The sequence below is a fragment of the Eurosta solidaginis genome, chromosome 3, assembly GCF_040869045.1.
Source record: "Eurosta solidaginis isolate ZX-2024a chromosome 3, ASM4086904v1, whole genome shotgun sequence".
Classification (NCBI taxonomy): Eukaryota; Metazoa; Arthropoda; class Insecta; order Diptera; family Tephritidae; genus Eurosta; species Eurosta solidaginis.
Genome location: NC_090321.1, coordinates 187,814,252 through 187,826,525, shown reverse-complemented (window position 1 = coordinate 187,826,525; position 12,274 = coordinate 187,814,252). Strand labels below are relative to the sequence as shown.

Below are 12,274 nucleotides of genomic sequence, written 5' to 3'. Positions count from 1 at the left end.
GGATTATGTACTTTTGTAAGGCAGGGTTACGTAACACATACATTTATCAAGTAAGTTCCAGTTCTTCGTTAGAACAAGGAACTGGAAACTTTAGTTATCGATAGTAAAACGGCCTAGTCCCGGTCGAGATATACACAATTATTTTCCAAGTCTGCGGTCTTTAAGGGTCGAATTCGGAGCCTAGCAACTGTTGAGCATAGAAGAAAATTTAGTCCTTTTTAATCTAATTAATTTATTTTTTTTTTTCAAATTACAAATTAGCAGTTTCATAGTTATTTTATTTTTATAAATCATTGAAGCAGTTAAATATGAATCTACATTTCTCTGCATTAATCTGTTGCATTCAAATCATTTACATTGTCACATTCCTCATGCTCTTGACTTTGCTGCCGAACGCCACTGTTATTGTCACTAATTGTAAATGGTCTTTGTATGCCCAACTGTGACTCACGTTTCGGTGTACTCCATGTAAACTTTGTGAAGTTGACATTTATTTTGCCACTATTTCTGATGCTCGCCCACGGACGCACCACCGGCGTACCAATACGTTGTCCCACCATTACATTAGTGCTGTTGATTGCTGGCGGTGTTGTCATTGGCATTTGAGGTGTTGCTGTTGATTTCGTGTTATTCGACTCCTTACAAACACCTACCATTAGAGCTTCGCGTCGTGCATTCTCCTGAAATTGTTTGACACGCTCTCGCATTGCCGTTTCACGTTTCACTTCTTTATCAATTTCAGAGCGTCGTTTTTGTTCGAATCTCTCAATAGCTACCTTATCACGCTCTTTATTACGTTCAATTAACAAATCGGTTATTTCTAAACGTTTTTGCTTTAATTCGTCTTTGGAAAGCTTCTGAAATACTTCGGGCCAGATGCCTTTCTGCTTTTTGATGAGCACGAGACGCGCTTCATTTTTGAAAATGCGACAAAAGCTGGACACTTCATCAATTTCGTTATAAAGATGACGTTCGAAAAATATTGGCGGATTATTAAATTTGATATATTGTGGTAGGAGTACAACATCCGGTTTACGCGTTATTAAGCGATTCAATTCAATAATTATTTTGATATCCTCCTCAGTTTGTGTTACTTGCACCATGACTGTTTGATTTAAGACTGCCAAATTCTGTTCTCGTTGTTAGTTGGCAAATATTGTGTGTTTTGTCTATTTGATAGGGCATAAATTGAATTTGTGTTTTATATTGATTGTTTATTATTGTTTATGCTCGATTCGATTTGTTATTGACTTCCGTAATTATTTTATAACATGAAACAATTGAAATATTTGTTTAATTTTATTTCAACACATGTCGGTTGGTTCAAATAGACTTATCGATCAAACAATTCCAAACAGGTTGATTCCTTTTTCGTTCAAACTTTTGGCCGCGTGAACAGCTAAATGACGACCAACCCTTTGCATAAACTGTAATGACTATTAATTTATATTTAGACAATGGGGTGATTCCATAATAGTTAAGCACTTTTCATATGACCTAAATTTTGGCGAATATTGGTGGTGTCCATGATTCAATTACTAGAGGTTTGTTCTCCAATGATGACAGAGCCTTGACACTTCCAAATTTAAAAATCTGGACGGGTTGCTTTTACGAAGGAAAATGGGGAATAATTCTATCCCATTCAGCGAAAGTTGTAGTAGAAAAGTATCTTTAGTAGTATATTAGTAGTGATAATAAATTTGTAAATTCCACAGGTTTTGGGGGAAATAATTCGTTTTGTACTGAATATTTCGTGAATTGATAAAGAGTTATATTGGTTTGGTCATTCTTTCAGAATTTTTTGAAGAATTTTATTCAAAAATACGCTATCTCAAAATTTGGTTCATAAACTTCCTATCTCAGCATTAATTTAATGCATTTTGACATTAGAGGGAGTTAATGAAAAGCATACTGAGATAAGGCGTTCACTCAATTCTAATATAGGGCGTTTTTGTGACAAATTTTTGAAAAATATTTTGAGATAGGACGATTTTTAACAGGCAGCCGACATTGGGTGATACTCTACTCAGCAGCTGCCATGAAGTGACAAAAAAAATAAAAGAAAATGGCTTATTGTCTTATAACTTTATATTCCGGCCTTGACTTTGACAGAAGAGATAAGCTTTTGTGCGCTCCTGTTACACAGGGAGTATTCACCTTTTTATTCTGAAATTTCGGAAAGCTCTTTCCGTAAAGTATCCATGGAAGTGTTCCGTATAAAACGTTAATTTGGAATATTCGGAACACCTTCGTTTGATACTACCTCATGAGGTCCGAATATATCAAATAATTATATATGTACATTGTATTCCAAATATAGAACGATTCCACAAATTCTTAAATGGAGACGAATATTAACGGCGAAATGAATAAGTTAACATGCGCAATCAGTACTAATGGCAGTTTTAAATGAATCGATTTACTATTCGAGTTTTTGACGTTGAACGATGAATTTTGAATTAGTTTAAGTTTCGTATATTCATAGGTTTACTTTTCATAGAATCTATGTTCAGCCACACTAATAGATCAATAAATTCATCATAAAATTTAAAAAATTGTTCTAAGGAATTATGCAGTTCAGTACCTATCGGGTATTTGTAAACTGATTGCTTCATATTTCTGCTACTAATATTTTTCGAAAAATCGCAAAGAAACAACACAGTTAATGGATGTCAATTCGATTTGGGAGGAAAATGGCTGCAATTGTCAAAAAATTTGTCAGCCGAGCAAATCTCTTGTGATTGAATCATGGGTGGTGTCTTAAAAAACTGAGCCTAACAAAGCAGAAATGCATAGATGATAATCAAAAGATACATTTTCGTTTACTTTTTTTAGATAACAATAATTTATCATTCCTCTCTCAACACTATGAATTACTTCAAGGATTAAGTAAGTTCTTCCACTTATTTGAGACTACGGCTGACTTAATGACACAAAGAAAGGCTAAGTGCCGTATAAAGCCTGAATGTTAGTCAGAACGTGAGTCAAATCACAAAATTGACCCATATTTCTTCACCAAAAACGAAGATATTCGTGAAGTTAATTTTGACGCTATTTTCATTTTGATGCATGAACTCTTTGAAAACCGGCATGTAAAAAATCCCAGCCTTTCAATGACTAGGAAAAAAAACAAGTAAGGAAGGCTAAGTTCGGGTGTAACCGAACATTACATACTCAGCTGAGAGCTTTGGAGACAAAATAAGGGAAAATCACCATTTAACAAAATGAACCTAGGGTAACCCTGGAATGTGTTTGTATGACATGCGTATCAAATGAAACGTGTTAATGATTATTAAAAAAAAAAAAAATTATTTAAAAGTGGAAGCCTTTCCGAGATATCACAATAAAGGTGGGCCAGGGGTGACTCTAGAATGTGTTTGTACGATATGGGTATCAAATTAAAAGTATTAATGAGGGTTTTAAAGGCAGTAGCCCTTAGTTGTATATGTGAAGGGGTTTTCGAGATATCGACCAAAATGTGGACCAGGGCGACCCAGAACATCTTCTTTCGGTTACCGCTAATTTATTTATATATGGCATACCACGAACAGTATTCCTGCCAAGATTCCAAGGGCTTTTGATCGCCCTGCAGAACTTTTTCATTTTCTTCTACTTAATATGGTAGGTGCACACCCAAGTTATATTTTGCGTCAATAAACCAATCCAGTTACCATGTTTCATCTCTTTTTTCATATTTGGTACAGAATTATGGCATTTTTTTCATTTTTCTTAATTTTCGATATCGGAATAGTGGGCGTGCTCATAGTCGAATTTCGGCCATATTTTATACCAAGATAAAGTCACTTCAGATAAGTACGTGAACTAAGTGTAGTTAAGATATATCGTTTTTTACGCAAGTTATCGTGTTAACGGCCGAGCGGAAGGATAGACGGTCGACTGTGTATAAAAACTGGTTGTGGCTTCAACCGATTTCGTCCATTTTTACAGAAAACAGTTATCGTCATAGAATCTATGTCCCTACCAAAAGGATTGGTAAATTTGTGTTCGACTTATGGCATTAAAAGTATTCTAGACGAATTAAATGAAAAAGGGCGGAGTTACGCCCGTTTTGAAATTTTCTTTTATCTTTGTATTTTGTTGCACCATATCATTACTGGAGTCGAATGTTGACATAATTTACTTTTATACTGTAAAGATATTAAATTTTTTGTTCGTCATCCGATTTCGCTAATTTTTATTTAGCACACATATAGTAATAGGAGTAACGTACTTACCATATTTCATCATGATATCTTCAACGACTGCCAAATTACAGCTTGCAAAACTTTTAAATTATCTTCTTTTAAAAGTGTGCGGTGCCACGCCCATTGTCCAAAATTTTTCTAGTTTTCTATTTCGCGTCATAAGTTCAACGCACCTACCAAGTTTCATCGCTTTATCCGTCTTTGGTAATGAATTATCGCACTTTTTCGGTTTTTCGAAATTTTCGATATCGAAAAAGTGGGTGTGGTTGTAGTCCGATTTCGTTAATTTTAAATAACAATCTGAGATGAGCGTCCCGGAACCTACATACCAAATTTTATCAAGATACCTCAAAATTTACTCAAGTTATCGTGTTTACAGACGGACGGACAGACGGACGTACGGACGGATGGACGGACGGACGGACATGGCTAAATGAATTTCTTTTTTCACCCAGATCATTCTGATATATAGAAGTCTATATCTATCTCGATTAGTTTATGCCGTTACGGATTACCGTTATGCGAACAAAGTTAATACACTCTGTGAGCTCTGCTCAGCTGAGTATAATAAAAAAACATGCGTCATGCAAATGCACCCCTCGTGTTGGCTGGGCGGACTTTGGAGGGTATAAAAAAAAACAAAAATATACTAAGGTGTCTGGAATGGGACATAATGGGACTCTCTAAAAATGTATGCTTCATTTCAAGGAGAAGCCCTCGTGATTTGGTAAAACCGGAACATAACTGGTAAATGTGGCTCCTGATATTGCAAAATCTGTGCAATCTTTTGTTATTCTTTCTTCATGCAATTTTTGAGATAATCAAGCCGAAGTAATTCTACGACACATCTGCAGGACCGAAGGTTAACTTTTTCCCCAGAGTTAATTTTAAAATGTGTAAAATATTTATGAGTATAACCCCTCATGGGAAGCCAACTTTGAGTTAAAAATATAACTTTACGTTCAGCAAGTGATCTTTTTAGGTGCGATATATTAAAATGCACTCCTGGAAAAATTTGTATATAGTTAAAACCAAGAACCACAGTGTTATGCCTATTTATTTTATAAATCTCCTTGTTGTTGTTGTTGTTGTAATAGTGCTTTGCCCCATGCAAAAGGCGCGTCTTATCACAAGTTGTCATCAATATCCTCTAACGGGGAAACTTGCAGTTTCAAAAGGGGTGGACCATAGTGTGAGGAGTGTTAAAGGCGTTGGTTCCACATTACAATTGAAGAGATGGTAGGTGGTATGTGGGACACAATGCAAGCAGGACATACATTTTTTATCTCGGGGTTGATTCTGGATAGGTAAGAGTTTAACCTGTTACACTACCCAGATCGAAGTTGAGCTAGAGTGACGCGCGTTTCCCTGGGGAGATTGCGTTCCTCTTGTGCGAGTTTTAGGTATTTTTCTTTTAGAACTGGATTCGCCGGGCAATTACTGGCATAGAGGTCCCACGCCTGTTTGTGGATATCACTCGGGACGTGCTTGTGCTTTTTTGCTTCATACGGCTGTGTTCCTAGGTGCTGTATTTCCTTATAATGCTCACGAAGATGGCCTCTTAAGACCCTGGAAGATGAGACCTCATCAATCAGATGTCTCTTGAGATGCCCCGGTTTCTGGGTATTCAACAGAAACTGTTTGTTTAGCATTTAATTACTCTCTCTAATGGGGAGTACTATCGCCTCATTGTGTAGGTGGTGTTCTGGAAACATTAGAAGACAACCCTGTATTTTCTTCCAATGAGTAATCTTTAGGCTAGGTGACCAAATCGGGGACGCGTAGCATGCATGATGCGTTGGTTTTTATCTCTTTGTGGGTCGCCGGGGTCGTGCTGTCTTATTAGGTCACGTTTTCTCGCTAGATTTGCGGCCTCCGCTGGAAAATGTGGCCGGATTGCCGGGATTCTTCCGGCGAGAATAAAACGAGCCGAAGCGGATTCAATGACCTTGCGGAAAGCACACTACCCTTGACGGACATCAATCGGGACAGGGAGGGCAGCAAAACGATTTTCAGTATAAGTTTTGTAATCTTCCCACTTTCCTTTTTTAAAATTGATGAAAGTGCGTTTTTCAGTAGTGATGAAGTCTTACATTATTTCATTGTAACCCCATTTGTAAATCTGTTGGTCAGTTCCTTTGTGAATTGTGATAAGGATATTTATTTAATAGAAAATAATATTATACTCGTGGATACGCCATTCGTAGGTATGCTTTTTAAAACAAGTTAAAATAATGATATGCTTGAGGGTTACTGGCAAGGGGATTACTAGAATTAACGCGGAGAGAGATAATGATTAATTATTCTTTCGACAAAGACCGGTTTCATTTTTGATTTAATGCACGCTTTGTACTACTGTTACAAGTTACAAATGTTTCATATTGCCTATTACAAATTTCTTTTGCATCAATGAAACTTACCCTTCTAGCCACTGCAATAAATGTACTCGACTTAGACACGTGTCCTGCTTCAAATGTCAATGATGAATGTTACAAAAAGGTGCGCATATGAGCATATGAAAAAAATTAAAGCAGAAATGTACAAAAGTGCATAAGCATGTAAAGTAAGTATCCACAACATTCATCATAAATATTCTTTTGTAAAGTCATTGAAGAAGAAAAAAATGTAATGCATATGTGCTTCTGCAAAACTATCCATAGTGTAATAGTTGACATGTTTTCCTTGTAGAGCGTCACGCATGCGCAACTCAACACACTTCCACTTCAACGACAGTCATGGCCATGATGATGATCATGTCAGCCGTCAATCAAAGTTGTGCTGAGACACACAAGCGAGCAAGAGCTGAGGAAGGTTGAATAGAATGCGCACCACGGCAATAAAACGGTCTAGCAGTGCTTTAAAAATACAGCGCCACAAACAGACAATAGACGAAAATTGAATGAAAATCATGTGAGCAAAGTTGCGTGTAAAAGTCGTATGCCGGCCAATGACAGACAAAATCCACAACAACAAAAATTAATGTTCCAGCTGTCCGTTGACCGCTTACCTGCTTATTATTTGTCTATCGGCCTATAGCCGTTTATCTGTGTATATGTCCAACTATAGAGGGTAATCAAATCGCCACAATCCTCCCTTGCACCACACTGTTTGAACCGCTAGTCTCCACACTTGTAGTCGCGCATTTGGTGGTTGTTCGCGTGAACACTTTGATTTCCACAAAATTTATGATCTGCATAAGTAATTAAGCATTAGGTTAACGTATGAAAAAGGTTCGATGATTTTCAGCTGCAATTTTGTTTTTGTTCAATAAAACTCGGTTTTAATCAGCGGGGAAATTTGATTGAACTGCTGTTTATTGTTCTTGCCAATAATCTTCAAGCAGCCCATGCCGATTGTCATTATCATCATCTTTATGTTGTGTAACCTTTCAACCTTTTGTTGCAACTGCGGGTGATTGCATTGGGCTACTGTTATATTTAGAGCTGCATGCTGAGTTGCATTTTGTGAGGCGTTTACTGTTTTACTCACAGCATCCCTTCCCTTGTATTTTTGTGCTCTGATTGTATGTCTATTGTTTCCTTTGTTTTGTTACAAACAGTTTTACATCAAGTAACATTTCCTTAATTGTCCCGACAGAATCTAGATTGAATTATATCCACTCGTAGCTACAATTTTATGACAGTTACATAGCCATTTTGACGAGTTGATGTTTTTTATTAGCGCAGATGACATGCAGGAGATATCATTAGATAAGTATATTAGGGTGTTATATTTTAGATGCTGGCTACCTCAAAATCTGATTTTTTGTCGGAAAACATGAACTGATGAAGACGCGTTTCATTGTTTCTGAAATTGCATCTAAGAATCAGTTTTTCTAGCGCTCTATCCATCAAGCTTCGACACTCAATCAAGTATTTACAAAACTAGGTATCCAATAACATACGAATAAGCAAACGTTATATTGGATAATCCTGAGGTCCAGACAACAAGTTATGTCCAAAAAAATTATAAATTCGATATTTGAATATCTATTTGGTACAATAACAGTTGAGTAAAATACAAATATGGACAGTGATGGAGATGAATAGAAAGAGTGAAAGAGAGATGAAATGAGGGAAGGAGATAGGTATATTTATTGACAGATAAATACGTAGATAAATAGATGAACGATAAATATGCAGATAGATATATCTATAGATTGATATAGGAATTGATAGGTATATAGATAGATTGGCTTATAGATAAGCAGATACAGAGGAGGAGAAAAGAGAGATGTACGAAGATAGAGGGAGATAGAATTAAACAAAGGAATTGGCAAGAAATGGCAGAGAAAAGTGAAAGTATAAGAGCAGAAGAGTGAACAGTTTTTGGAGTTCTTTTAAAACTATGCAGATAAACTACAGTTGTTGTTGTTGTTGTAGCAATATTTCGCCCCACCTAATAGCTGTGACCGATCACCAATTGTCATCTTTATCCTCTAACGGGAGTCCAAGGAAACTAGCTGTTTCGACAGGGGTGGACCATAATGAAAGGGATGTTAGAAGCGTTGGTTCCACATTACAATTAAAGAGATGGTTGGTGTCATGTGGGGACACATTGCATGCGGGGCATACATTTTGTATGTCGGGGTTGATTCTGGATATGTAAGAGTTTAACCTGTTACAGTATCCAGAACGAAGTTGAGCCAGAGTGACTCGCATTTCCCTGGGGAGTATGCGTTCCTCTTCCGCAAGTTTTGGGTATTGTTCCCCGAGTACTGGATTCACCGGGCAATTCCCGGCATAAAGGTCCGACGCCTGTTTGTGGAGTTCACCAAGGACCTGCTTGTGTTTTTTTTTTTGCTTCATACGGCTGAGTTCTCAGGTGCCGTATTTCTTCAAAATACTTACGGAGATTACTCCTTAAGTCCCTAGGCGGTGCTGGCTCATCAATCAGATGTCTGATGGATGCCCAGGTTTCTGGGTATTCAACAGGAACTGTTTGGTTAGCATCTCATTTCTCTCGCTGATGGGGAGTATTCTCGCCTAATTATGTAGACGGTGTTCTGGGGACATAATAAGACAGTCCGTGGCGGTTCTGAGCGCAGTATTTTGGCAGGCTTCTTCCAGTGGGTAGTTTTTAGGCTTGGTGACCATATAGGGGACGCGTAGTACGCAAACGGCTGGCCAATTGCTTTGTATGTGGTAATGAGCGTTTCTTTGCTTTTCCCCAAGTACTGCCAGCAAGGAATTTGAGGATTTTATTACGGCTCTGGATTTTCGGAACAATTGCGGCTGCGTGCTCACCAAAATGTAGATCCTGATCAAACGTCATACCCAAGATTTTGGGGTGTAGGACAGTCGGTAGCGTAGTGCAATCGACGTGGATGTTCAAAATGGTCGACATTTGGGCGTCCATGTTGTAAATAAGGTCGCGGAAGATTTAGTCGGTGATAATGCCAGGTTTCGCGAGGCGAAAACACTGGAGAGATCAGGGAGGTAGCCGTTTATTTTATTGCATAGCTCACCGATCTTTGGGCCTGGGCCTGTGGCCATTATTGTGCAGTCGTCGGCGTAGGAAACGATTGTGACTCCTTCCGGTGGTGAAGGTAGCTTAATATGTAGAAATTAAACAAAAGTGGCGATAGGAAACCGCCCTGTGGCACCCCTTGTTAATAATAATTAATTGGGGGTATTGATTTAAACCGCAATTTATTTGGGTGCTAATGGCATTTAGCGCGGTGGTGGTGCTATGGAGTTTTCTGAAGCCATGCTGATGAGAGGCTAGCTGCCATTTTGCTTGGAAATAAGGGAGCAAAATGGCTTCAAGCGTCTTTGCTACTGGCTATAGGAGAGATATCGGACGATATGACTCTCATATGTTAGCTGGTTTCCCAGGCTTTAGTAGCGGGACCACCTTGGCCATTTTCCATTTCTCGGGTATGACAAAGGAGGAAAGAGACAGGTTGAAGACATGCGCTAAATATTTGAAACCCTCTTTCCCTAGGCTTTTAAGCATCGGCATGGCCATCCCGTCTGGGCCCACTGCTTTGGATGGCTTAGCGCGACCAATGGCGTCCTCAACCTCTTTAGCGGTGATGGTGATTGGTGACGCGCTGAATTTGTGTTTATGTGCGTATCTATTGGCTCTCCGTCTATCTTTGTCGACCGTAGGATGCATTATATATTGTCGGCAGAAAGCGCTCGCGCATTTTTTCGCATCCGACAGCACTTTGTCGCCAAAGGCGATGGAAACTTTGTCTTTGTGCTTAGTCGGATTCGATAGGGACTTTACGGTGGACCAAAGTTTACCCACACCGGTAGAGAGGTTACAACCTCTTAGGTGCTCCTCCCATTTCGCCCGCTTTTGTTCGTCCACAAGCAATCTGATGCGTTGGTTTATATCCCTTATTTGGGGGTCGCCTGGATCAAGCTGTCTTATAAGGACACGTTCTCTCGCTAAGTTTGCGGCCTCCGCCGGGAAGTGGGGCCGGATTTCGGGAATTCCCCCGGCGGGAATGAAACGTGCCGAGGCGGATTCAATGACCTTACGGAAGGCACGCTCCCCTTGGCGGGCATCAGTCGGAATAGGGAGGGCAGCAAAGCGGTTGTCTGTAAAAGATTTATATTCTTCCCACTTTCCTTTTTTGAAGTTTATGAAAGTGCGTTTTTCGGTGACGATGAAGTCGGCGGTACGCTCGAGCGAAGTAAGTATAGGCAGGGGGTCGGATGCCAATGTTACCATCGGCTGGAAGTTGACGCAGTTTACGAGTTCTGCGCTCACGATTGAAATATCCGGCGAACTGTGACAGCTTCCTACCATCCGTTTATAGTGCAGAACGTCGTTTCTTCTATTTGATCCGCTAATCTCTCACCCCTACTGTCCACCCGCAAGTTTGAATGCCAGAGATCGTGATGGGCATTGAAATCGCCTAAGATAATGCGATTGTTTCCAGTGAGTACGCCGCTGATATCAGGGCGGTATCCACTGGGGCAACAGGTGACAGGAGGGATGTAGATGTTGATGATTTCTAGATTTGCATCTCCCGACCGGACAGATAATCCTTGACGTTCTAAGACACTGTCCCTGCGGTCGATGTCGGGATCAAATATATGATATTTCACAGTGTGGTGTATGATAAACGCGAGGCCGCGTCCATTTCCGCTCTCGCGATCTTTTCTGTGGACATTGTACCCAGAAAAGGTCTGCAAAGCAGATCTTGCTGTGAGTTTAGTCTCTTGAATCGCAGCAATGCCGATGTTGTGCCGTTTCATGAAGTCGACTATCTTCGTGATCTTCCCAGTTAATCCATTACAGTTTAACTGCAGAATTCTGAAGTGCATAGGGGGAGACGTCGTCACTCTGGGAGTAAGTGACGGGTGACTACGCCTGGGTTGTGGAAGGCCAGAACACGATGGCTGTTGAGGCCCTGGGACTAGACGTCCTTGGGTAGGCATTGGGGTACCCGGTGTATTTGGGTATGCGGCCTGGCAACATGGCGCAATGAAACCCTTCGGGGGGTTGCCGTCGCGGAGACCAGAACATCTAGGAAAGTGGCACCGCCCATGGTAGGATCTGCATTGGGCGGATGTCGCAAACGTAAATATTCTGTGCTGGCAAACGGTGTGAAGGGAGGTAGGGACTAAGAGTCTATTTCCCTGACCTACACAATTGGTGCCGGAAAAGAGGGGGGAAGAAGACGGGGGCAGGGGCTAATGCTTGGCATTGCTCCCGACTCTACTACGGAGATTGTAGGTATGAGTGGGACCAGCCGTGTGAGTTGGTGGCGCCTTGGGGCAAGAGTATGACCGTCCTAAAAATATTCTTTTCCGGCAGATGCAGGAAAACAATTTCTCAGGACCGGGGTCAGGAGACGGACCCGGATTGGGTTCGATACCTTCCCGGAGCAAGAGAATATGGAGCAGTCCCGCTGCAAGGAGCTGCTGGGATGATGATAATTTGTGGGAGGGACGCAACGAATTAAATGGGGTTACAGTGAAATGGCAGTCCTTGATCGGGAAAAATCCCGAGCAGCTCCGGTACATAGAACCGACGGCCTTGGGAAGCGCTACAGTTCAGGCAGCACAGCGTTTACCGGGTCTGCTAAATATAAAAAAAAAATTAGCTCT

The 12,274-nt window shown here is 40.3% G+C and overlaps 1 protein-coding gene across 1 annotated transcript; it reads right to left on the bottom strand.

Moving 5' to 3' along the window:
• Positions 1-329: 329 nt before the first annotated feature.
• On the bottom strand, positions 330-1,308 carry Dnaaf4 (Dynein axonemal assembly factor 4). The gene has a single exon (XM_067777870.1). It carries the CDS (start codon positions 1,101-1,103, stop codon positions 330-332), a length of 774 nt encoding a protein of 257 aa, XP_067633971.1. The 5' UTR covers positions 1,104-1,308.
• Positions 1,309-12,274: the final 10,966 nt, after the last annotated feature.

What these genes read in the sequence shown, in the direction of transcription:
- Dnaaf4 (XM_067777870.1), bottom strand. Translation starts at nt 1,103, where the DNA reads ATGGTGCAAGTAACACAAACTGAGGAGGATATCAAAATAATTATTGAA.